This window comes from Aythya marila (assembly GCF_965140915.1).
Source record: "Aythya marila genome assembly, chromosome: 2".
NCBI classification, from domain to species: domain Eukaryota; kingdom Metazoa; phylum Chordata; class Aves; order Anseriformes; family Anatidae; genus Aythya; species Aythya marila.
This window is the reverse complement of record NC_139043.1, coordinates 10,902,516-10,927,593: the sequence shown is the minus strand read 5'-3', so window position 1 is coordinate 10,927,593 and position 25,078 is coordinate 10,902,516. Positions and strand designations below refer to the sequence as shown.

The 25,078-nt window shown below is 38.1% G+C and overlaps 1 protein-coding gene across 6 annotated transcripts in view; it reads right to left on the bottom strand.

Moving 5' to 3' along the window:
• The window catches only part of ZMYND11 (zinc finger MYND-type containing 11), a 107,158-nt gene that overhangs the window by 20,091 nt on the left and 61,989 nt on the right, over nucleotides 1-25,078 (bottom strand). For 2 of the 6 annotated variants that reach the window (XM_082753462.1, XM_082753461.1), the window contains 2 exons: nucleotides 11,744-11,788; nucleotides 8,733-8,894 (listed from right to left, as the gene is read on the bottom strand). The exons of 1 other annotated variant lie outside the window; for it this stretch is intronic. In XM_082753462.1, the coding sequence (XP_082609588.1) occupies nucleotides 8,733-8,894; nucleotides 11,744-11,788 (207 nt within the window). 3 more of the 6 variants (XM_082753465.1, XM_082753466.1, XM_082753463.1) reach the window with 3 other exon arrangements.

Sequence of the window (25,078 nt, the reverse complement as noted above, 5' to 3'; positions counted from 1 at the left end):
GTACTCCTCCTCACACGTCTGAATACGCTGAGTGCCAAGCTGAGTTCTCCCTTTCTCATGCATCACATCACCACCTGTATGCAAACTGCGGGGACCATACTCTTTCTGCTACACCTGTCTCTTCAAATTTCCATGGTCTTTAGCAAGATCTGCACACTTATGCAGATGCTGCTTAGCAAACAATATTATTTATGATGCACAAGAAGAAACAGAATCCAGTTTTCTATGTCCTAATAGGTAGCTACGAGAGATAAGAGGCTTATGAACTATTTTAATCACTAGGAGTGTGTTACTTTTAACTGAAGCATTCATATCAGACCCTGAACATATAGAGGGAGGAGATATGTTGAGTACAGAGCAGCTACTGTTACATATTTACTTAGCAGAGTATAAGTTACACACTACTACAAAAATAAAGAAGAAAAAAAAAAAAAGAAATTTGACCAAATCTCCTCTGCTTATATTCCTCATGAAAGACACTGACAACCCTGAAATCACAGGTTGGCCTTTGTGCTACAGCAAGCATGTAAGCTATTCATCTCAGGACTGTACTTACTACCTTCTTAAATTAAATCAAAATTGCACACAGCACTACCAAGGTAGGTGTTTATTCAATTGCTTAACGCTATGCATAGGATTATTTCAAACTGTGCTGAAATGTTTCCACCTCACCATAACATGGCATATGCTGTACTGTTAATTGCTTCTGCCCCATAACGATGAACCTACACGGGTACTTCAGCATGCAGAATACCACGATAGCTTGTTCCTGAGAGGACACTGCCACTATTAGGTAAAATGCAGTATTGTGGAAAGGGCCAGCAGCAGGGCTTTCTAACACTTCTATCACATTTAAGCATTATTTTCACAGTGTTAATCATCCCCAGACCTTCCGCCCAAACTCTGGAATGAGACAGACTTCTACTCTGTGCCGTATGTCTGAATCACCTTCTGTATGTTCACGTTGAAAGTAAACACGGCACGCAGCAGTCTGCCTTGAGAACGTGCACGATGCTTGCATTCAATTCACCTAGTCAGTTTTGCATAAAACAACAGTCCTACTCCAATGGAAACCTAAAGGTGCATTAAATTTTCTGCATTATGAAATGCCGCTGTCATATTGTCATTTTAGACAAGAGAGTGCTGTGTGCTTGCTAATGACACAGCATTTTAACAGATTGAGACTTATTAGGACACAATAAAACTGACTTGCAGAGACTAGTCCTCTTTTTGTGACATGGCTCTGAATTTATCATCCAAGTATTTCGAAATTCATGTGAACCTTTTTTCATGCCTGCTGGGCAAGACAGTTTGTGAGAGAATGTGTTAAGATGGATGGTTTACAGATTTATCCTTCAGATTGTAATGAAAGAAAGATAGCTGCTTTTGTATCATTACTGATGTCAGCAATTAATATCATCCTAAGCACCAATGAAAATGATATAATTAGCTTGCCAATTTGGGCAAACTTGATTTTCTCCACTTTTCTTTCAATTCCCTACACTGATTTATTTTAAGAAAAAAATCGATCTTCAGGTTCTAAATATTGAAAGGTAATGAATTTAGGGAACAGAAGCCTACCAGCAAGCAAAATGTCTTTTTATGGCAAGGTTACTCACCCTCTGTAGAAAGTTACAATCAAACCACTTTATTCATTTTTCAGCAAAGATTAGCCCTCTAGGATGTACCACTAACACATTGTTTGGAAGATGGCTGAAAATGTGTAATTAAAAGAAAAGAAAACAAAATAATAAAAAATGAAACAATTATGTATTTTGAAGACTTGCAGTGTTCTTGGGGAAGCCAAACTCGAAAAACTTCAAGCAAGAAAATAGACAATATTAGATGGGGCATAGATTTACATAAAATCTAATTGTTTTGCTCTGACACAATAAAATGTACCCACTTTTGGGCCCTTTTATAGCAAGAGTGATATAAAAGCAAGTACAAATGCAAATGAGGTCTCTTAATTTCCTACTTTGGGGAAAGGCAAACAATGATGATGGCTTGTGATTCTGTACAAGTGGTAAGATCCACTGCACATCCTTTCCCCCAGTCAGATCTACTGAGACACACTACTGCAACCCTTGCTCAATTACAAGTTTATTTCAAAGAGGCTGCCAAGACTCAGTTCAGCCCAAAGAGAAGTTTGAGGATCTTTATACTAGCAGATATACTCTTTGTAGGACGTATCATGTTAATATAAGGATTGCACTTGTTCTGGCTGGGGTGGAGTTTATTTTCTTCACAGCAGCTGGTATGGTGCTGTGTGTCAGACTTGTGACCAAAACAATGCTGATAACACACTGATGTCTTAGTTATGGCTCAACAGTGTTTGCACAGCATCAAGGACTTCTGTGTTTCTCACCGTATCCCCAGTGAATAGTGTGCAGGAGGCTGGGAGGGGATACAACCAGGTAGATGACCTAAACTAACCAAAGAGATACCCCATGCCATGTGACATCATGCTCAGCAATAAAAACAGAAAACCGAGTGTTTAGGGACATTAGCCATCTTTTGCTCAGCTAATAGCCAGCCTTTGTTTGCATCATTTGTTTTATTTTCTCTCTTCTTCCACTTCTCAACAAGTTTTCTTGCTTTTACTCCCGCTTTCCTCTTCTCCTACCCCACTAAGGGGCAGAGGGGGTGAAGAGAGTGAGCAGCTGTGTGGTGCTTAGCTGCCCACCAGGGTTAGGCCCCAGCAAGGAGGCATTTTAAATCACACCAATTTCTTAGAGAAATCCATGGCCTTTCTGCACTGAATCACAGTAAACTGAAAGGCTTGGTCAGGCATACATGTTTACATAGTGAATGCAGGAGTGAAGCCATAAACTTGACAACAGCAATCCTCATGTAGAAGATTCATGAGACCTGTAGGTAGAAGGCCATGGCTACAACCTAACTCTGCTGGTGGGTACAGGAAATATTTTTATATGCTTTACTCACTGTGTCCCATCTATTTCTTAGAAGCTGGTACCTGAAAGTTGGATTTACATTGCTGTTGGTATTCAATATACCAAACTAATAATACTGCTTGGCTGTTTAAATAAAGAAGCAATACACTGCAGCCTGCAGGTGTGACTGTAAGTAACAGTCACTTCTGGTATGCTTATAGTGCAGGAATTCACCACAAGACTACACAAGGCTGGTAGCAGCTAGGGGGACTTCCAAGCAAGGCTCTGTCCTACAGGAGCAGTTTATAATGGCAGTGACTGTCCTTCACACCCCGAGTTAGCATGTAGCTGTCAACTCCTGGGGTGACTAGGTCACTATGCTACAGTTTCTGCAATTTTCCTTTTGAGAAGGAAAAAAAATAGAGACTGCATGGTGTAGGTTTGAGAAGTGCAGAGTTAGTGGCAGCATTCTGTCTAGCTATAACCAACAAAATTACATTTTCTCCTTTCAGTCTCCCATTAACCAAATTTTTTCCCTTCCTCCCTCAACCATCAAGTGTGCACACACTGAAAAGCTCCATGTATGGGTGAGAAAAAGTTCAGTGATGGATTAGGTGAAGGCTGCTCAATGACAGATACACATTACTAAGTCACCAGTTCCATTTTCAGAAGCAATTCAGGTTTCCAGGGCTGCATCCACTGAGGAGAGCTATGTGTACAAATCTAACATTTATCCACTGTTGCTGTTTACAAACTCCCTTCTTCACCCACAGGCCCTCGGATTTTTTTTTTTTAACTTTTTTTTTAGGGCTTAAATTTACAGAGGAATTTGGTGCTATATATGGAAAGCTTTACTTCTCTGCCATCCTCTCAAACTCTCTGCCCTGAGTTAGGCCCTCAGGTTTTCTGCACCAGTGAGAAAGTTATGCAGGCACAGAGGACGGGTCACAGAGCAACCAGAGCCCTGACAGGGAACAACAGCCTGATCACCAAAACCACTGCCTGGGAAGAACACAGCATAAGGCCTCCCTCCTTCAAGACTATATGCAGTTACATGAGATTTTTCAGACAGTTAGGTGCTTTTGGAGACATTACAGCTGAATCCACAAGTCAGTTTGTACGATGCTTTCAGTAGCTCTGAGTAAGAAGCACCACATAAATTAAATATGCTTTTATGTGCACAGAGAAGCTGGCAGGAGGCTCCTCTACGTGGAGGCTTCCCAGTTTTCCCACTACTGTGGGAAAAAAATGCTTTATTAAGTATGTCCTATGCAGTGTCCAATTCTGCTGTCTCCCTGATTTACTTCAGGGGCTGTAAGGTGAACGGGAGAGGCCTGCTGAGCACGAGCACCTCGTCAGAGCTAGGCTGTGTGCACCAAACCAGGTGGTGCTACCATGGGTCCTGTACTAGGCCCTCCCTTCACCACCCAATTCACTGCTATTTGTTGTGTACAAATGCCAGGTGCTGTTTAGGGAATGTGTCATGCAGTTATCGTACTGGGTCTGGCTGGGGTAAGTTCGTTTTCTTCATAGTATCTCTGTGGTGCTATGTTTTGGATTTGTGACCAAAACAGCATTGGTTACACAGGGATGTTTTAGCTGTTGCTGAGCAATGTAAGCTGTCAAGGACTTTTTATGTCTCGAGCTGCCTTGCCAGCGAGGAGGCAGGGGGCACACAAACAGCTGGGAGGGGACACAGCCAGGACAGCTGACCCCAACTGACCAAAGGGACATTGCACACCACAGGACATCAGGCTCACCAGTAAAAGCTGGAGGGAAGGAAGGGATAAGTGGTAACATTCATAGCTACACTGGTTGTCTTCTGTTAAACCCAATGGAGACCTGCTTTCCTGGAAAGGGATGCAATCTGCTGCTGGGAAGTCGTGAATGAGCTCCTTATTTTGCTTTGTTGGTGCGCACAGCTTTCACTTTACCTATGAATCTGTATTTAGCTGAACCCACAAGTGTTCTCGCTTCTGCTCTTTTAATTCTCTTCACCATCCCACTGGGGGGAGGTGAGTGGGTCTTCAAGGCTCAGCTGCCTGCAGAGGTCAACCCACATGAGTCATCTAACAAACTCAAAGAATTTGCCTCTTCCATAGCACCCCATAAAGTCAACATAATTCTCCACATTCTCTCTTCCATTCTTGTATTTTATATTAGCTATTGTGACTGATCCCTCATCTAACTATTTGATCTGTTTCACTTGAGTACTCTTCATATTTCTACATTTGTAACCTTCCACTGTTTGTCACTCTCACTTGTCACATTATGTCTAACGTTGATTGTGAACTGCATGATGGTGTATTTTTTGTACCCTATGAAATGCTCAGCACAGCACCAGAACTCAGAAACAACCTATTTATAGAATATGTATCAGCACAGCATTTGATATCTTAAGATCTACAGTTTACTTCGCTTGCATATACATAAAACAGAGAAATACTGAACCACCCACTACAATAGATAAATTGGTTATAATTCTTTGTAAAGTACAAGCATGGGAGATCAATGCATGAGCAGATGACTGCAAAAAATTAACTAGGAGTCAAGTGAAACCATATGAATAATTCTTACTTTCTGTTTCACAAATAAAAATGTATTCTTCTGGGACAAACAAAGTAACTATGCAGAATTTTTCCTTTCAAAAAAGTACTTTATTTAATTATCTTTTAAAAGAAATAATCATAGTCAGTCACCCGACACAGGATCAGTTTTTCTGCTATTCAGATTTTTGTATACATCTAATTTCTCAAGCAAAAAATTGAGTATTTTTGCAGTACATTCTGCACTTTTGAGGTGCTAAATTAACAACTAGAGCAAATTAATTTTCTGTTTTTATCTAACCAAAGAGCAGCAACAAATGTACAAGTCTTCTGCATCCTTCAGAGACCCAGTAAATTAAACCTGTACTGAATGGACCGTTCCAGCAGTGGGAAAAGTCTAATGTAATCTCTAAGCTCCCTTGATACTGTTCTCCTCTTGTGACCTGTCTACCAGGAATTTTGCTGATAATACCAATTTATTTCACTTAAGACAATGATTAGTCAGCAGCCAGGGAAAACTTTCAATCACCACAATGTGGTTTGAATTGAACTTTGTTTGACTCTTGTCTCCTGCTGAGAGTTATGTAGGGTACAAAATATTCAGATTGGTATGGTAAAGTTAAAAAAAAAAAAAAAGAAAAGAAAAGAAAAAAAAAAGCCAGGAATTAGGCATTCTTGCTTATGGATGCAGTGTAGAAAAACTGCCAGCAGGGAAACAGAGTTCAGAGCACAGCTTGCAAGGAACTGTTATAAACGGTATGGGAGGAAAAATATTTTAAAATTATGAACAAATCCTTAGCAATGTCCTTTATACAGTGTTTCTGAGTAGTCAAGTGTGCAAGATAAAGCTGCACAGGTTGATTGAACCAGTACAACCAGCAATTGTGAAAGGAATAACCCAAAGGCTTGCTGACCTTGGCAGCATTACAGAAGTAATCTTTACATAAGAATGAAGTGCTCTTAGATTATTTCTCCCAAAATATAAGGTTTCAAACATACTTCTATTTCACTTCTGTGAAGAGCTTTGAGATCCCCTGGTAAAATGTGCTATGTCCAGTCACAAGAATAAACCATATAAATATATGCATCTCTTTGTCCCAGCTATTATTTTTCTTGAACACATATATTTACTGCTGATAATGCAAAGTAAATCCCATTGCCCTTATGCAAGATAGTTAAGCTCTGTTATGTCCTCTGGATATCAGCCAGAGCTCTCTAAACTACCATAGTTTTTTGAGTATAGGCCTCTCTATCTCTTTTAAAATAAAATCAGAGCAGTCAGCTCCTCGGAAGGTGGGGGGAAAATACAGGAAGGACACTGCAACCTGACACCAGGATGCTAATTCCCATGACGAACAAGACCTTTCCCTTGCTTCCAGAGACTGTGCAAGTCCCAGTTTGCAAAATTAGGGCTTCAAATGAGTTGGATTAATTACCAGGAGAGTAGAAGATACAAGCACAAAGGGAAAAGGGATGCCATGGTATTCAGGATGGCAATATTCTTATAAGTAGGTTGATCATTATCTCAGGCACTGAGCAAGCCAAAGGTCTCTGGGGCAGGAAGTATGTAAGAGACCCTAAAACCTCTCCTTAGACTTTGTGTAATAAAAAGGGAACCAATATGCAAAAAAAAAAAAAAGGAACATTGATTTTTGGCCTAAGTTTCATAGCTTTTTCTTAAAGGTAAACATTTGTTTAATATCACTGCCATAGAGGATCTCAAAGCTCTAGGATGAAGGCCAAACCGATCTCAAAGCTGACCCCTCTACATATCTGCGCATACTGCGTGCAGTGATTCAGCTCTTCCACCCTGATGACTTCCAAGACAGATGTTTTAAGTCACCATACAAGGTGGCTTAAAATGTCATCTAAAATTGTTTGTAAACTAGAATGGAGATGGGATCTGGTTTATCTAAGCATTTACAAGAGCTATCAATATTTATTATGAGAATCAACCGTTATTAAAGAGATTTATTTAAAAATCTAAAAGCAATTCTTCTATATATGACCATTTGTTGTTTTTAACAGAGGGAATATTGAGTAGCTAAATTAAATGATGGTATTTCAATGCAGAAAGATACAGTGCATGTCCTTATTCTTAACTGTTCCCTGCCACCACTATTTCTTACTTCCCTTTCACTTGTTGAGGCAGGCTCAATTTTCTTATTTTCATTATTTCCTTAAACCCTCAGAGCTCCCAAGCTGAGGCAGAAGTGTCAGGTTTTTACAACTGGTTCTAAGGCAACAGCAGTCAGAAAGTATTGTTTTGAAACAAAACAATCCACATGTTTTAAAAAACTGCTTCTCTGCACTAGGAAGCACCCGAAGCCTTACACTGCTTGCAGCACAGAAGGTCGGTCCTCCACAGCTAGATCTAAGCTTTTACCAAGGGAGTTGGAGTTCCCCTCCAGCAAGCCAAGGCAGAGGGCAACTGGCAGACTTTTATGCATTTGAATACCAACAATTTTATTTTAATCATTTGTATGCATTTTTCCCTATTTAAGAAAGTCTAGAGATGTGGTTCACTGTGGGAGGTTATGCAGAAATGACAGCTGTAAGGAGATGTATCTGGCTGATTCAAGGCCAGGTACCATCAAGCACTACCATGACAAATGTCTACTCTTCTAATAACATGTAGTCAACATACCTGCTCATTCTTCTATGGTATATATGAAATAACTGTCTCCCTACCACATTTGTAAGAACAGCAATTGTAAAGAAAAAGCAGTATAGATACAGATGCTAGGGGTGAAATGCATATTGGCTTTTTTTGTGCCAATAAAATGCGCAGAAGTGAGAGGCAGGATTTCACCCCATGGTTTTAGATACTGCCATTGTCAGCAACATGATTATGGCTTTATAATGTGAAATATGATTCCAATAAAATATTAAGAATGCAGTCATCAAAATATAAAAAAAAAATACATTATGATTCATTAGAATGAGATTAAGTAAAAACAGTAGCATCTTATACAGCAATTTGTTTACTCGTGTTGAAGATTTCCACCATATCCTGCATTCATACATTGCATACATCCGTACACACATACCCACACAGTAATGTACTGTGTGCTTTCAAATGCATAAGTAAAACTTGCCGGAGTCTTCAAAAATAACCATCTGCTACATGCACCATATTTTGGTATCTCTGTACAGATGCTCTAGATATGTACCATTGTTTAAATATTTGGTTCTTTATCCATTAACCTGGCCAGACCATCTGGACACCTTAATGAAACTATTAATGAATATCAATCCTCTAATCAGCACATGAAAGCTCATAGGTACTCACCCTGCAAACTGGGCACTGCCAGTGACTACTGCTGTCTCTAAGCCTGAACTCATCAGACAAACACTTGGAATGATACACACGAAAACACAGGTCACATATCAACACCTCTCCAGGCAAATGGCATTCAAAACAATACCAGTCATGATTTTCTGTTTCCCAGTCCTACAAAAAATACAAAATATTTCGGTATGATATTCTGTCAAAATCTGCAGGAACTAAGAACAAAATTGATATGTCTTGAAATCCAGCAGCAATTAGACATTATAAACAATTTAAGAAGTATATAATGTTTAAAAAACAGGGGAAAATCTACATGCTTAAAGATCTTCATCAATTTAATACATACTAACTCCAATAGCATGTGAATGCCAAGTTTTAGTTTTTTTCAAGTGTCTGATTAGTAACATAATTTCAAATATGAGCTCTGTCCACAGTGAAAAGTGGGTTTGTTTTCTACCTTTGTGTAAAACACTGTTGTCAACCTCTCTGTATTAGACTACAAACAAAAGTTTGTGCACCTCAATAGACCATACCTACTTCCTTGGACTATTTCCTCTCGTTTTGATTGTTACAGTATATTGCCAACTGTATTATTCAGAAGGGTGGCCCCTTCCAGTCTTTACTCTCTTAAAACTGACAACTTTTCAGTATCAAAGTGTTGAGTCACAAGGAATAAATGAAATCATGAACCTATTACTGCAAGAAATGTTTCTGCTAAGCAATCCCAATACAATTCAAAAAATAGAAACAGTTTCACTTGCAGTGCCCAACAGCACTAGGCTTCTTCCTGAGATGTCCTACAGAAAACAAAGGATATGGTTCTGTTGATGCACAGATGTCTTTAATACACTCTTTCTTGAAAATTCAGCCCCAATGGCCAAATTCTGACCTTTGAAACATGTGCATAAGCTTTGCTGAAGTAAATGAGAGCAGCATGCATATAATTTGGAGGAAGAATTTTGCTCTAGGAATCTGTAGTGCTAAAACCAGACAGAATTGCCAGTGGCCACCGTTAAATGTTTGTGTTATCTGAAATGCCACACTTTTCCCTACACTTGGAAGACAAAATAACTGTCACATCTCAGATAAAACTCCCTATGCCTTTTAATGTCAAATGTCACTTTTCAATGGGTTCAGATCTCTGAAAAAATTTACTCCTGCTCTTGACTAAATTATCTTGATAAAAAACTGGCCAAGCTATGTTTAATGTCATGCTGTAAAGGTGGAGTTAGCAATTCCCACCAGTGGCCAGACCAGGCATCTGTGCCATCCTCCCTTTCCCATGGCTGGCAAGTGCTGTCACCTAGGTTGGGGTAAGAAGTGACACGAAGTGGAGCTGCCAGGCCCTTAGGCTGAAGAGCAGCTGTGTCGTGTAACTTGTCTGAGCAGAGCCCCCCACAAATAAATGAGATTTCAGGACAGCCTCAACCCAAATTGCCTACACTAAAGTTTATGCACCATGAATGTTGGGGCAGTAAGCTTAGGGAAATAAGAAAAAACAAAACAAAACAAAACAAAACAAAATACAACAAACCCTTAATCTATGATTTTTAACTCAGAACTTTGCCCTCCTTTGTTGTTCAGATTAACAGTGTACCTTGACTCTTCTACCATTTTTTTTTTCTCATTTAATTTTATGTCAATTCTGTATACTTAAGAATGGCAAAACAATACCACTTAATTTGGCTATAAAGAACATATTCTCATTTCACCACATCTTTCCCCTTCCACAAAGTCCGGTGGCAGAACATGTTGGGAATCCTTTCTTTGAAATATTTTAGAAATAACTAAAGATACTGCATTGTAGATGCACTGGAATTCTCTGCAGGTTTACAAAAATCAGGATAAAGTATTGCCTTAAAATTCTTTTATATTTAGTGTAATATTTATCTTCTTTATAAAACTACCAAAAAAAAAAAAATCAGATAGCAATAAAAGGCCAATTAAGCAAGAAAGAGAATCAGTTTTGATTAAAGTTTTATCCAGATAAAAATCAAGTGGAGAAGAGCCCAATAGGTTCTGGCTACTGAGGAATTTTACCAAAGTATCAGGATTCCAGCATTTATTTTTTTTTTATTCGTACTAGTTACTTATTGGTAGATCCCAGATATTCCATTGTTAGGAAATATACTGGCAAAGAGACGTGGAATTTAATAAACATACGGAAATATATTTGCTGGCAAGAAAAATCATGCACTCAAGCCAGAAACCATGACGTTAAATAAAACACCAGAATAAGCTTCCCTCAGTATTCCCACTCCAAAGTTTTGAAAACATCATTATTTCTAAATATAATCACCTAGGATTTTCACGGGAAAGATTTTTAGTTTAATGCAGTATATTTAGTGCGTAAATATATATATACATAAAACATTCATTTATGCAATATATCGGTAAAGTTAATTAAGAAAATAAAAAAGATACATAGCCCTTGTGAGAAGCTATACTATTGACTTCAATAGCAAGGTCAGAGGCATTAATTTTGCTCCAACAGCAGTGCAATGTTACTGCTTCTCTTGGTTTACTTCGGTTTGGATGGGAGGAGAATGTGCTCCCAACAGATTTTATTTTATTTTATTTTATTTTATTTTATTTTTTTTTTTTTTTTTTTTTCATGCAGGAGGTCAGATTCATTAAAATAGCTCAAACTCTGACTGCCAGTGCTCGGGCTAGGCCAGGTCAAAATGCTCCGCCAGCTGCAAACCCGGTTAAGTCTGCATTTATGAAACACACCACCAGGTGTCATCAGCCACTCCGAAAATGACTGATTAAAGGGCAACCATTGTAACAACATCTTGAACTGTAACGTGTGAGTAACCACTTCCAGCCCCCAGGAGAGAGAAAAAAATCAGCAAACTATATACATACATAATGTAGACTAAACTCGGAATTGGAAGTGATGTGGATGATGGTGGTGGTTAATAGAGGAAACTAAGCTATCCTAATGGAAGACAGAAACGTAATAGAAAATATGACAGAATTCAAAACCACATAGTGCAAAAATTGTTCACCTTGTTTTTTGCTGCTGTCTGGGAAAAAGGCTGCATACCGTAGGCCTTTCAAAATAAAAACAAAACAAACTTGTATCTATACTGTGATCCATCCGATTATCAGGATATACACAAGGCTAGAAAGAATTCATGCACAGTGACCAGGAAATCAATCTGTTACTTCTAACATTTGGTTGCAAACATTTCCTCCTGCATTTCTTCAATGCTACCTAATGCTTTAACCAAATTTTGTTTCTTTTCAACATCCCATGTACCTATATAATTAAAAGAACCCAGCACCCCATCTTCTGCCCCATATATACACCCACCACCAGACCAACTTAAAAATCTTCAAGAATATTCATTATTGTTAATTAACGCACCCTCTTTGATACATAAATCTGTGTTGGGCATCTCAAAAAGACCCCTGTTTTTAATTTACCATGTAGGCAGTGACCCCAACAAAACCAAAGCAACGTTTCTTCAGTGCATACGAACAAAAATTAAATTATCGCTTTCTCGACAAGACTCACAGTCCTTATTTTTTTTACAAAAGGTGACACATTTTCCCAGGGCCATGCAGAACAAAGGAAGGATCTCCGCCACAGGGGCTCAATTTGCCAATCTCCTCATTCCCGGAGGAAGGGCAGGGAAAGCCCCTTGGGTCACGGTGCTGGCAGACGAAGGGAATCCTCCGCCGGCAGGAGCCGGCTGCCCAAGCTCAGCTGCACCCAGAGACTGGCTGCAACCCTCCGGAGGGCGCAGATTTGGCAGCAGAGCTGCATAGCTCAGATGTACCAGGAGGCCTTCCCCCTCATTTTACTCAGCTGTCCATCGCATTTGTAGATATATGCATAGCGGGGCAGCAAATGTCTGTTTGGGGGATTGTATTTGATAGCCAAAGAGCTATGCTCTGTTAAGCAGAGTGGGATCTGGCGGTGATATGGGTCACTTGTGGTCACTTGTTCTTTACATTCAGATCAGTCAAACATGGTATCATAAAGGTCACTTTGCGCTGACATGAACAGCAGTTGAAATTTCTCAGCAACAAGAATGAAGCAATGCAACAATTCTGAAATACAGCTTAATTGATGACTGACACATAAGCTTACTTTTCTGTGATTTGTCTTAAGTTGGTTGTCTTAAAGCAAATACATAAATTAATTCTGGAAATACAGAAAAATAACACGGGACAGAAAGTGTCAGGCTATCCAGAACATTTGACAATTTAAATACAGATAAACCCAACAGAAAAGAATGAATCATCATGTCGTAGCCTTTACTGTAAAATAAAATATATAGTTGTTGTCAAGGAAAAGAATAATTTTAGTGCATAAAGAAAATGTCCATTATAATGCAAATGTACATGGAAAAGAAATGCTTACTCATTAGTAATGGAGATTTACTTAGCTGTAATTGAAATAGGGAATCTGTATGTTGGAGAATGTGACAATCTGCTGTACAATTAGCATACCATTAAGTAGGAGATGTGAAGCACATACTGACAGTGAAATTAACAATAACTTAGAGGTCACAACTGGAACAATTAGGTCACTCCCATACCTTACCAAGCCCGTAATTATTGAAGAAAAAAAGAAAAAAAAAAAGTAAAAACAAACAGTACATTTTTATTCTCCTATAATTTATAAGTAGTCATAGCACATGAAAACAATATAACCTCCTCTTTAGATTCTGTCTAAAAGGACCACTTTGCCTTTTTATAATGCATATGCCATTAACATAACTCATTTCTTACCTGTTAATCTGTTTTCTCCAAGTCCCTTAATGGTAGCCCAGATACTCGGTAATAAGTCACTCTACTATCAGGTGGAGAGAGGAAAAGGGAGGGGGGAAAAAAGCAAAACTCTATTCTTGAAACTCCCCTTTATGGGGATTTGCTGGCTTCACACTGTTGAACTAGATTTCCCAAGCCATCCAAATTATGACTATCCTTTGGACCCAAACAGTAAGCTAAAAAAAAAAAAGGGGGTCACATAGATGGGAAAAACAATTATAAGTCAGTTACTTCTTTGGCGCAATCATGTTTATTTATGAATAACATACATACAGTTCTGTTGTCCTAAATTCAGTATGACGCAAACGAAGAAAAGCACTTTCCATGGAGCTCATGGTTCCCAGCCTTTTCCTGTGTGGCACTGTGTCCCATAGCACTCTTTCAACTTTTTTTTTTCCAGGTGTTCTGTTTCATGTGCTTCTTCAGAGTTTCTTTGCTGCTTACCTATGTGCTGCTGTGGTGTTTCTCAGTAACTCTCATACACACTCGTGCACACAGCTCCTTTCGGATCACTGCGTTTTTATTCAGACCTACCTGTGTGCAAAGTCCTGGTCAGCCCTGTAGTGTCTGTGCTTTAAACAGTCCCTACAGGTCCTGCTGTCCAACTAATAAAGAACTTAAAACAGCTTTTTAAACATTTAGTCTAGAGGAAGAGTATTAGCGGATACACTGCAAGATTTCACCCAGACCTTATCATAACAACACTTTTGGTCTGTCACAGTACAGGAATCTAGAATGGCAACGAGGTCCACGCCAGCAGAAAGAAGTCAGTTCCAAAATAAAACCTATTTGAAAATAGTAGCATGCTATATTTATTTAAAGACATTTTAAAATCGCCAATCCAAAACTTTAGTGGAATCTTTTCCTGATTATTCTGTAACCTTTTCAAACTAGAAAGAATCTCAATGAGTGAGTTCCTACAATTCCTCTGACATCTAATGAGATAATTGGGCCATGCTCAATTTAAAGACGTTATTCCTGAGGCAAATGTTCTGGATTCAGTTTCTTCAGGGGTATTTCAGGATTCAGGAACAGTCACAAGGAATGCTTCTTTCCTTTGATTCCTTCAGCTAAGAGAGAAGCTTTTAGAGTTTTGGATTCTGCTGTTCATGTCTCTTAGTTGGCTTTCAGTAACTCTTCATCAGAATCAAACAGAAGTTGACTACCAGTCTGTATCAAGTAGACAGATAGATCAAAGGAAATGCCTCCCACAAGGACTACACATTCCTTTCTCACATCTTGCATTTTGCAACCTATATCCATCATCATCTGCTTCTGGGAAGAACTTCCTATCTTCTGTACTTAATCTTTCATATTTCAAACTTCCTGAGGCAAATGGAAAGCCTTTGTTATGATAGCAAGAGCTGGTACTGCATTCTAGCATGTATATGTCTACAATAACATCACTCAATCAAACTTTTCTTCACTCAGTCCTCTCTGTAAGAGGTCCCAGGGCATGCTGCACCTGTGCACCCATTCACTTTAAACAAAACCCCAAAGCAATAGCTATTTCTAAACAAATTTTCCATTGTTAATCTACCAATTCCTTTCTGTCTTTTTTTCAGGCAGCATCTGAGCTTTTCCCAACCAAGCTTTCTGACTACACATGAGCTTTGTATGGGTAATTGTTAAAACTTTGCAGTGTATTTTTCAGTCTTGATGATTCACAATTGTAATAAACTACTGTAGGGGTGCACTATCTACAGCACTCCTGTCCTCCAGTACAAAACCTGAAGGAAATGCATCTTACTTACACGTTTGCTCTAAACAGCTACTACACGCTTAAATTATTGGTCTGTGCATCGACACTTCTCTCAGAGCATAAATATCTGAATCTGTCCCATACCAAAGCACTCTGAAAGGGGTGCAGACAAGAGCAGGTGCAAGAGCCCTTAAGGACTGCGGAAATGCTAAATAAACCATGCTCAACCTTGTAGTGTCTCCCACTATCCACTGGTTTTGCACTGCTGTTGAACTTCCAAGTGACTGCTCTGTAATAAAAGGTTTACAGAATGTGCTGTTTCATCTATGGAGCTGGGCAAGGCAGATCCGTACTCCTTCCTTCAGAGGAAGACTAGCAGTTATGCACCTAGTACAAGCACAGTTTCCTCTTTTTTAAGCATGCTGTATCTCACTGGGTATAGTCCCCAGTAAGAAATCATACCACGAATCACTAGCAGATACCTTGGTTTTCAGGCAGACAGTATAGTGCATTAAATGCTACCTGGGTCTAACAAACACAATGCGTCATGGAGCACCATTCCCATTGTTTTCAAACACAGTGGAGACAATGCATATGTTTTTCTCCACAGGTCCTAGCCTGCTGTGAGGTCAATCTTCCTCCTGCCCTTTGGGTCAGCCTTCTCTTCATGACACAACATCCTCAGCTCCATCTATTTCTCAGCAAGCAAGAATCCTCCTGTAAACTTGCATTCAGTACCCCACTGAATCTGCTCTTCTCTTTTCTTCATCACAACGACGGATAAGGCTCAGAACTGAAGAAGGCAAGATTAATTGCTTGATGGCTCAGAGGACTTATCCATCTCTGCAGCAGGTAAATAGCGAGCTAGCTGTTTAATAAAGTATTTCCCTTTTATCATTGCTGTACAGGATCCATACTTGATCAGGATGATGGCTTTACAAAGATAAAGCTTCTTAGATATCCCATGTTTTACATGTAATGTTAGAGTAAATTCAGCATCAAAGTAAGCTCATTTTCTCCCTAGCAGTTTCCTTGTATATATGTATTTACTAAACACATTGGCTCCTGTTTTGCTTGGTATTTTTTTCCTGCTGCTTTTGCTCATCAGAAGTGCTCAGCAAATAAGCAAGCATCCATCTCTCCTTCAAAGCCAAAAAGATGTCAGCAGCTAGAATCCCTTTATGAAAATTGTTTCACTTTATCTTCTCCTTCCTTTTCTAAAACCTTACTGCAGCAAGTAGCTACAATGATCTGTGCTTTTACAGACAGGATAATCTGTCCATTGCAAATCAGTTGCCTTTTTATAGATCCTCTCCTTTGATGACCTGGGCTTCATCTTTAAAATGAATTTCCACAAACTGACTTTGCAGGACGCTTTGTGGTATTCATTACTTACACTTTATCACAAAAAGAAATCCAAAGCAATAATGACTTCATATGTCCTCACAACTACCTAGACATCTTGCTTAACCTCAAGTACTTTATTTATTTATTATGGCTCATTTTATACGGATTTTCAGAATATCAGCCAACAACTAATTTGTTCCATTATTTTTAATTTATCTCACTTTAGAAATCATTTTTATCCTGAAAAGAGCATAAAATCATCAGTCAGGAGGAGACAGACCAAAATCTCTTTCTCCGTAATATGTATTAAACACAGATGCATTTATAGGCTCGTGATAATCCATTTTCATTTTCTTCACTGATAACTGCTTCCAGTTCTGATGCACACATGCAAGAAGACTCAGGTTCTGCAGTGAATTCCAGAGCCTCTCCGTACTCTTTTGGCTTTCTTTCATTGAGCTTAATCTGCAAGCTCAAGTTCGTCTAATTAATTTATTGCCAGTTTGTCTTAGAAGTCTTCTGTTTCTGGCATGAAACCACCAAAGTCTTCTCTGGATTCCTGCCATGACAGGTAGATTTTTATTCCCTCTCCTACCTTGTAGTTAGGTTCTGGCCAGTTCAAGGTGATTGGTTCCAAAGTACAGAGCCAGTCTCTAACTCCCAGAGCTAACCAAGAAGGGAACTTTTTCTAAGAAGTATACTAGCATGCCAGCAGCCAAAACAACTGCTAAAATCCCTCTGTGTTTATCTTCTCAGCCTATAAGCTGTGTTCCTGAAGCAATGAATAAATCTCAGTTTCCCTCCCCAGAAGATCACGTTTGGGTAGCAGTAGTATCCATTATTTGAGGTGAGGCAATGCAAGCATTCTCCTCCAGGATATTAGAAAGAGAATATGATCTTAAATGAAAATATTTTTTTCCTTCTTCGTGTTCCAAGTGAGTTCAAGGTTAATAGAAACTTGCAACTTATCTGCTCAGAAACTGGATTCACTTCTGCTATTAATGTCACCATTTCTTACTTAGGTTGAACCAAGAGGAGGTTTGTAGGCTATTTTCATTAGGGAGATAAATCAGTGATGGAGTGAAGTATTTATTAGGTGCAGTGCCTTTTATTTCCACATTATGTATGTGAAGGTTTTGATCCCTTTAGACACAGGATGAATCCAGATCAGGAAAAAAGAAACAAAAACCAAAAATCAATTGCTATTTCCTTGTAGTTCCAAGTCTCTTCCCAAGAAGCACTGTGCACAAAAGGGCTTGCCCTCCACTCTTCTTTCTTAGCATATGTTTACATCGCTTTCCTGGCCATATCTTTTCCATGAGATTTTGTAGTGTTTTTCCAGTTGATGTTTCTGCACACACAGTTTCCTCAAACAATAGTCCAACCTTTTTTATCTGAACCAACAACAAAACTTCCTACACAACTCGCTTAAACCTCCAATTTCTTGTCTTTTTCCCCTGTGCCATAGGTGTGGCTGGTATGGCTCCAGCTGTCAGTGATATGAAAGAATGAGGTCTGCATTTATTGTGAATGAAGCATGAATGTTAATAAGTTAATCAGCTTCAACAAAGCCTCATTCAGTGACCAGCATGGCATCACAAGAACCAAAGTAACTGCCAGAGATGCACAGCATTTTGCATCCACGAACTGAATGAAAACAATGCTACCACGTCAGGGTTGGCACAAAAGAAGTGAAAACAACAACAACAACAAACAAACAAACAAAAACCCACAAAATGCATATTTTCAGAACACACTCAAGATGGGCTGGTCTAAGTCATCTAATCCATTAAAATTGTTTGAGTCCCATGGGGGAAGCATTACGTGGACTAGTGTGACTAGTCTGCCTCGAACCTGTAAGCAAATTACCATTCTACTAAACACCCTTTCAGGCAGCAAAAGCATTTTGTGAAATCTGTGAACAACAACATCAGTATCTCAACTACAGCACAGTGACTGAAAACCTTAAAGAAGAAGACAGCATTAGATTGACTGAATTTTTAACAGTCAAGTTGGTAAAGCTGGGAGATGCGAGCGAAGATACCGATGGGATTGTTCCACCAGTTTAAAAGAAGTATCATCTCTTAGATATGCAATAAAGTGGACTCTTCTAGTGTTGTCTTTCGTAGTGGGAAGATCCTCAAACAATGTGAACTTCTACACTGACATTCAGTAGGTACAGGTACTCTTTTTAGGGGATGAAAACTAAGGAGGGTTTGGAGGGAAGATGAGTGGAGGGAAGAAATACTCCTGAATGCATGGGAAAAGGAAAATAAAGTTGGAAAATAATTGTTCATGATTCTTAACCTGTCTGGGGAAAGAAAGGCCACTGGGAAGACAGTGAGGCCATTCTCATGAGTTGCATGCTAACAGTCCTAATGCAAAGACAAAAGAGGGTCTTGGCTTCAACACAGCAAGAGTGTAATAATATTTCTCATCCATGAGGTGGGACTTCTGAGTTCTAATTTGCTTCTCAAAGACAAAATAGTCCATGCTTTGATGACTTGAAAAAATTTGTTTTTCTGAACTTTTACAAATGCACACCAGGATATTACACTAGTGGACACTTATTTTTGGCTCAGTAATAAGCAGAATTTTACGCTAGTGCACTTTATGATAATAATTTCCTAGAAAAATCATTTGCTTTTAGTGCACAATGATTGATATGATGCTGTTCTCTTGGCAAAGTAAGCTCTGAGTGATGGGTCCTTAAGAGGATGAAAAGACAGCAAAGAAAGAGTCAAAGACCCCCAGATGCTCATTTCCCTTGAGTGCCCTTGTGTGACCATACTGATAGGTGCCCTGAGCCTCAAAGCCTCCTCATACTTTCCCTGAGCTGTTGAATAAGAGATGGAAGCCAGTCTGAACTTTTGTCTCTCAAAAGTACCTTCATTAACTCTTTGGATCAGTGAATAGCAGATGTAAAGAACACTGGTTCTTTCAAAATAACTAAGAATCTGTCTGGAAAGTTCCAGCCTGGAAAATCCCCAGTTGGTTACAACATGAGAGGAACAATAACTGTCATGGTTTGGTCTGCGTTTGGCTTTGGATCAGTGAATTCATACAGGACTTCAGATTCAAGGCAATACAGATGGAGAAGACAAATAGATGTTTTTTTTTAAAACATTGAAGAAAATTTTTCTTCATTTGGTATGACATGTTCTTCCTCTTTGTGCTCTCTAGTAGTAAGAGCATTCGTGATGAAACCACTGGCTGTCACTATTGCTGTTTCATATTATCCTTCTGCCCCTAACTGAAATGAATGGGATGCACATTAAAATCATTCCTCAGCCTAGTTAGTTAGAAGCCCCCGGCTTGCTAGCAATAACTGGTAGCTTTGTAGTTGTTTTGTTTTGTTTTAAATTTAAAATGGATTTGATGCTGTAAAAGATTGAAACCCTCACAGTGACCACTCTTAAGCTTTTCACAATTATCTTCATATTTATGGAGAGACTCAAGATGACATAGCCAGTTCAAAACAGCTTCTGGCTACCTAGCATAGAAAAATCAATACAATTACAAAAGCAATTAAGCATAGCGAGTAAGAAACCCAGACATTGCTCAATCTAAAGCAATTTACATTAACACAAACATAACAAACAAAATACTCCTTTCCTGTAGATTGATCCTAGCAAAAATGAAGCGGCAGCACATCAAATCACAATAATCATGGAGTGTGTGCCTACGGTTAACAAAATAACCTACAAAACTCACGGTGCTGGCAGTGGGTTACAACAAAGGTTAAAATGATGGTAAAGCAGACAGTGTGAAGAGATGGATTATTTAGACAGACTCGAGACTTGAACATATCCGGAGTTACGTGGAGCAAGCACCAGTACTTTCTAAATACAAAATATCAGAAAATCCCCAGTATGAGTTGGCAAGTTCTGAATACAGGACTGGGGAAAATCACATTCTTCTAAGGTTTTCTTCAAACAAGATAGCAAGCAAACTGCCCTTCCAAATAGCATGCTCTTACACTAAACTAAAAAACCTTTACAGGGGAAGAATTGAAGAGACAACAATTTAGAGATTCAGAGAGGACCAAGTGCACAGAAAAATAATTGCAACTAAAGCCCAAAGTCAGACTTAACTGGCCACAAGAGTTGCTGGCTCTTTCCATAAGCAATCATTTAAATGATCAGAAAATAGACCTCTATAAAAGAGTGATCTCTCAAAAACATGACTACCTTAGACTTATTTTGGCAGTGAAGAAACAGCTCCAAGTGCCTTAACTAAGCATGAAGCCTTGCTCTTCACATCTCAGTAGAGAATTTGGCCACTATGAACTTTAAACCACAGCAGTGCTATGAGATATGTTGCATTCAAATGCAAACAATGGAACTTGTGTTACTAACGGATCTCCATTTTAGAAGAACACAATATTGTCTGGCTTTATGAACACGTGTAAATTGAAATTATACATTCATAATGCCTCTCGCTGGGTCACTGCAGTTTTATGACTTTAATCATGAGGAGAAGAATTAGCACATTAAATGCTGAAAATAGCTCCATGCACACTGTCTGTAGAAAAATCAAAAATATGTAAATGAGTAAGACATACCAACACTAAGAACTATAGCTAAACCCCCACAAAGCTACATGGCATTGGTGTTTTAATTCAATTTCTTTCATTAGGATTAGACTGACCACTATTTTACAAAGATAGAAGTACATAAAAATCATGGCATGACTAAAAACATAAATGAATAGGTAAGGACATTCATTACTATTTTCTTCAACAACTATACTCCCCTTGTATTTATCATTGCATTGACAACATCATTAACAACACTCATTTGCATTTTTTTTCCTAAACCCATAGAGCAAAGAGATCATTTCTTTTTTGTTCAAAATAAGTAACACTTCCAAATTCCAAAAGTTCTGTGAGAAATAGAAATAAAGCTTTTAAAAAGGAAAAGTAAATGTCCATTACCAGATTTCAGGACTGACATTTTCCTTGCAAGGCAAGAAGCTGCAGAGATTTTGTTGAATTGCATAATAATGTCATTGACAAACAGTGAAAATGCAAAATTACTAACTAAAATGCTGGATAACAATGGAAAATAATTTCTTCTCTCATTTATTTTGTGTCAAATGCATTAATCATCTGCAAGATGAGAAAGCCTGTAAGATGAGAACACATTTTGAAAATTTGCAAAACATCTGTACAGATGGTAAATGAGCAAACAAAATGAATACCTGCACAAGCCCAGGAAGTAAAGTATTTGCAGCAAAGTTCTTGCATAGCTACCAAAACTTCAATATTTGTTGGCATATAGTATGTTTGGCAACTGACTCCATACATTAAATTAGTTTTAGTAACATCTATAAAAATCTCTCTCCTATATATGTCTGAGAGAAAAAGAGGACAATTTTATGTCATTTTAAATCTGATCATTCTTTGTTTCCAGTTCATCAGAACATTCATTTCATGACTGTCCCTTTTGAAAGGGCCTCCTCCTGATGCCCCCAAACGGTTTAATCTTTGCACATCAGCTAGCTCTTTTGTATGACATGTCTGAGTACAGGATACTTTGCTTCTTCTTCGCTTTTTTTTTTTTTAAAACCACAGCTTCATCAACATATTGATAGAACAATGATAACAAAATAGCATTTTTTTTAAACACTTTCCTCTGAAGGCTGAAAGTTACCCTGTCAGAGATCATGTCCTCACTGCATAAATCTATCATTATGTCAACCTACTGGATAGGGGCAAATGTTTGGAAATACATAAGCAACCACCACAAACTATTTAATGAATCTTTCCTGAACAAAGCAGTGCTTTCATAATCCAGATGCTTTTAATTATTGTTACCATTGAGCAATCAATCCACAGTCATTATTAAAACCTTAAAACTAGTACTTTCAGGCCTTGTGGCAGCCTGTAGTCAGGTACCTACATAAATGAAACAGGTGCTCAGCGGTACCTGAAGACCAGACAACTCATTCATTTATTTAAATATGGATTTAAAATGATAAGATTAAGGTCCAAAACTTCGAAAATTTAAAAAATAAATTATTTTTTTTTTTAAAAAAAGCAAACCATCAAGCAAATATTCAGATAAAAAGTGTCTAGGGAGGAACATGAAGAATGTCTCCCTTTGCTAACTCCTGGAAACAGGTGGTTCTTAGTGCTATTCATTGAGCATGGTGCCAGAAAATGAGCTAAAATCCACTGGCATTTTTTGCACTGATGTGGGGGATCAGTCCTCCAGTCTTTCATTTTATGAGCTTTCGAAGTTTTTGTAGTACCAGCCAAACTGAGTTTGCCAACTGGGTCAAGGATTTGTCTGTAATTGCTGAAATTTGCTGAGTCTGAAGTCACTGTTCAAACATTACAGACGTATTTCAGAGTTCCATCTCCTACAAGTGGATCTCTGAAAACAATCCCATGTGTTTATCCTCACTGAAATGTAACTTTAGTTTATGGTTAACAGTCATTAGCACCAGATCTGGATTACACAGAACTACAAATTGCATCTTGACCCAGTGCAAAGCACATCTAACACTATCCAGTTTGTCCAATGTAGAGAACATACCAAAAATCATCGTTTTGTGCCAATTATTGCAGAATAGAAAATATCTGATCTGATGTCAATGACACTTTGTTTCTCGTTAAAAATGTTTGAATAAAAGAACAAACAGAATGATTTAAAACCAAGTCAATACATTTTGCTTGATGCATCTGCAGTGTTTTGATTCAGTATTAGGATCAAGAAGTTGGAAGGTGGGTACTGTTGAAACATGGCCTGCATTGGAACATGGTTCCTACTAACACATAAAGCTGTTAAGTCAAGTGTGCACTGGTGTTCTGAACAACTGAGATGGCCATCGGATGTATGGACACAGCATGACCCATCAGGGCTTAGCAGTCATGCTGTAAATACAGACAACACTTCTAACCAAAAGGCTATTCATAACATGATTAAAGTTAAATCAAAGACAACTTTTTTCATTCTGAGATAAAATAATGACTTAATTCCAATGGGTCACCAGTAATTTATACACTGATTATCTTGTAAGTTTTGTTAAATAAATGTTGCTTGTAAGTATTAGGGGTATTTTTTTGAATGACTCTTTGAGAAATGGCCATTTTGATTCGTTTTCATTTTTTTTTGTCTTAGTAATAGAGGAAACAAAAACATTGAATACTTGAGATAACTGCAGATCTCAGACTGTATCATGTTGAGCCTACACAATTAACATCACCTCTAAACAGATAAAACTGACATAAGAAATACTTAGAAGAGCTAAGCTGGAATGTTTACTCCCAGGGAGAATTGCGAAAACAAAACTAAATACACCTTGGAAGCTCCCTTGAGGATTTCTAATTAAATTAGAATGAAAATCTTAATAGAGATGTAATGTCTATATTGCAATACTTCAAATTAGTACAACTGGGATAATTTTAAACATAATGCTTTCTATTATGGATACTTTATATTTCTCTCACTTTCGAAGAAAAAATAATCTACTGTTTCCCTTTCAGGATCTTATTGACGGCTTCAATACTGCAAAGAATCTTTCAGTGCCTTTTAGAATTAATTTTCCTGCAGACTTTTTCTGTTTTTCTTCAACATTTTGGTTATTATCTATGTCTGGACATTGTTGTCCATTTCACCAGTATTTAATACAATTTATATTCCAAAGCAACAGTTCCTAGTTCAAGTATTTTAAAGCTTTGCTGAACTGTTTTTTATTTGGAAAACATGATCTTGTAAATACAGAGAGCAGGCTTCTGAACACAGCAAAATAATTGTGCAACTTTTGTTCCTGGCATATCAGACTATTCTCAGTTAGCACTGTAAGTACTTTCAACTTAGCTATGTAGGGACTGAGAAAAAAATGCTTTTCTTCCCTATACGTAACTTTCAACTGTAGAACTGGATTTAAAAATTTATTTTACATATCCAGCGGAACAATGTCTGGATGCCTGTAACTAATTTATTATGAAAACTATTCCTGAATGAATGCCCTGGTGTTTCCAGATATCTGTAAAACACATCTTCTTGTGTGTGTTTATATATAACAAAATGTACAACATTTTGTGGTACTTTCAAAAGGGAGTAATATTGAAACTTTTGAAAGTGAATACTTTTGAAATGGAGTATTTTTTCCTTCCTCAGATTCAGATTAAAGCAATATTAATCAGAAATTCTTCATTTGATCTCTTTTAAAACATACCATCTTTGGGATTCAAGGACGTCTGAGGATTTCAAGTAATACCAATAGCATTACGTATACTATCTTCCTATACAACTGTAGAAGAGGTAACACTACATAAATTAGGCATGACTGAGCAAAAGACTTTGACAGTTTTTCACAGCAGAAAACTCAAATTTGAGAAGAGCTCCTATGGAACAGAAAAGGTTAAAAAGGTTTAAGAGTGCATTACTTCCCTGTTCACAAGCATCAACACAGCATCTATAAATAACTTCAAATAGAAATTAAAACAAGTTTCATGCTAAGATATCAGAAATCGTGATCTATTTTCTCAAAGATTTTATAC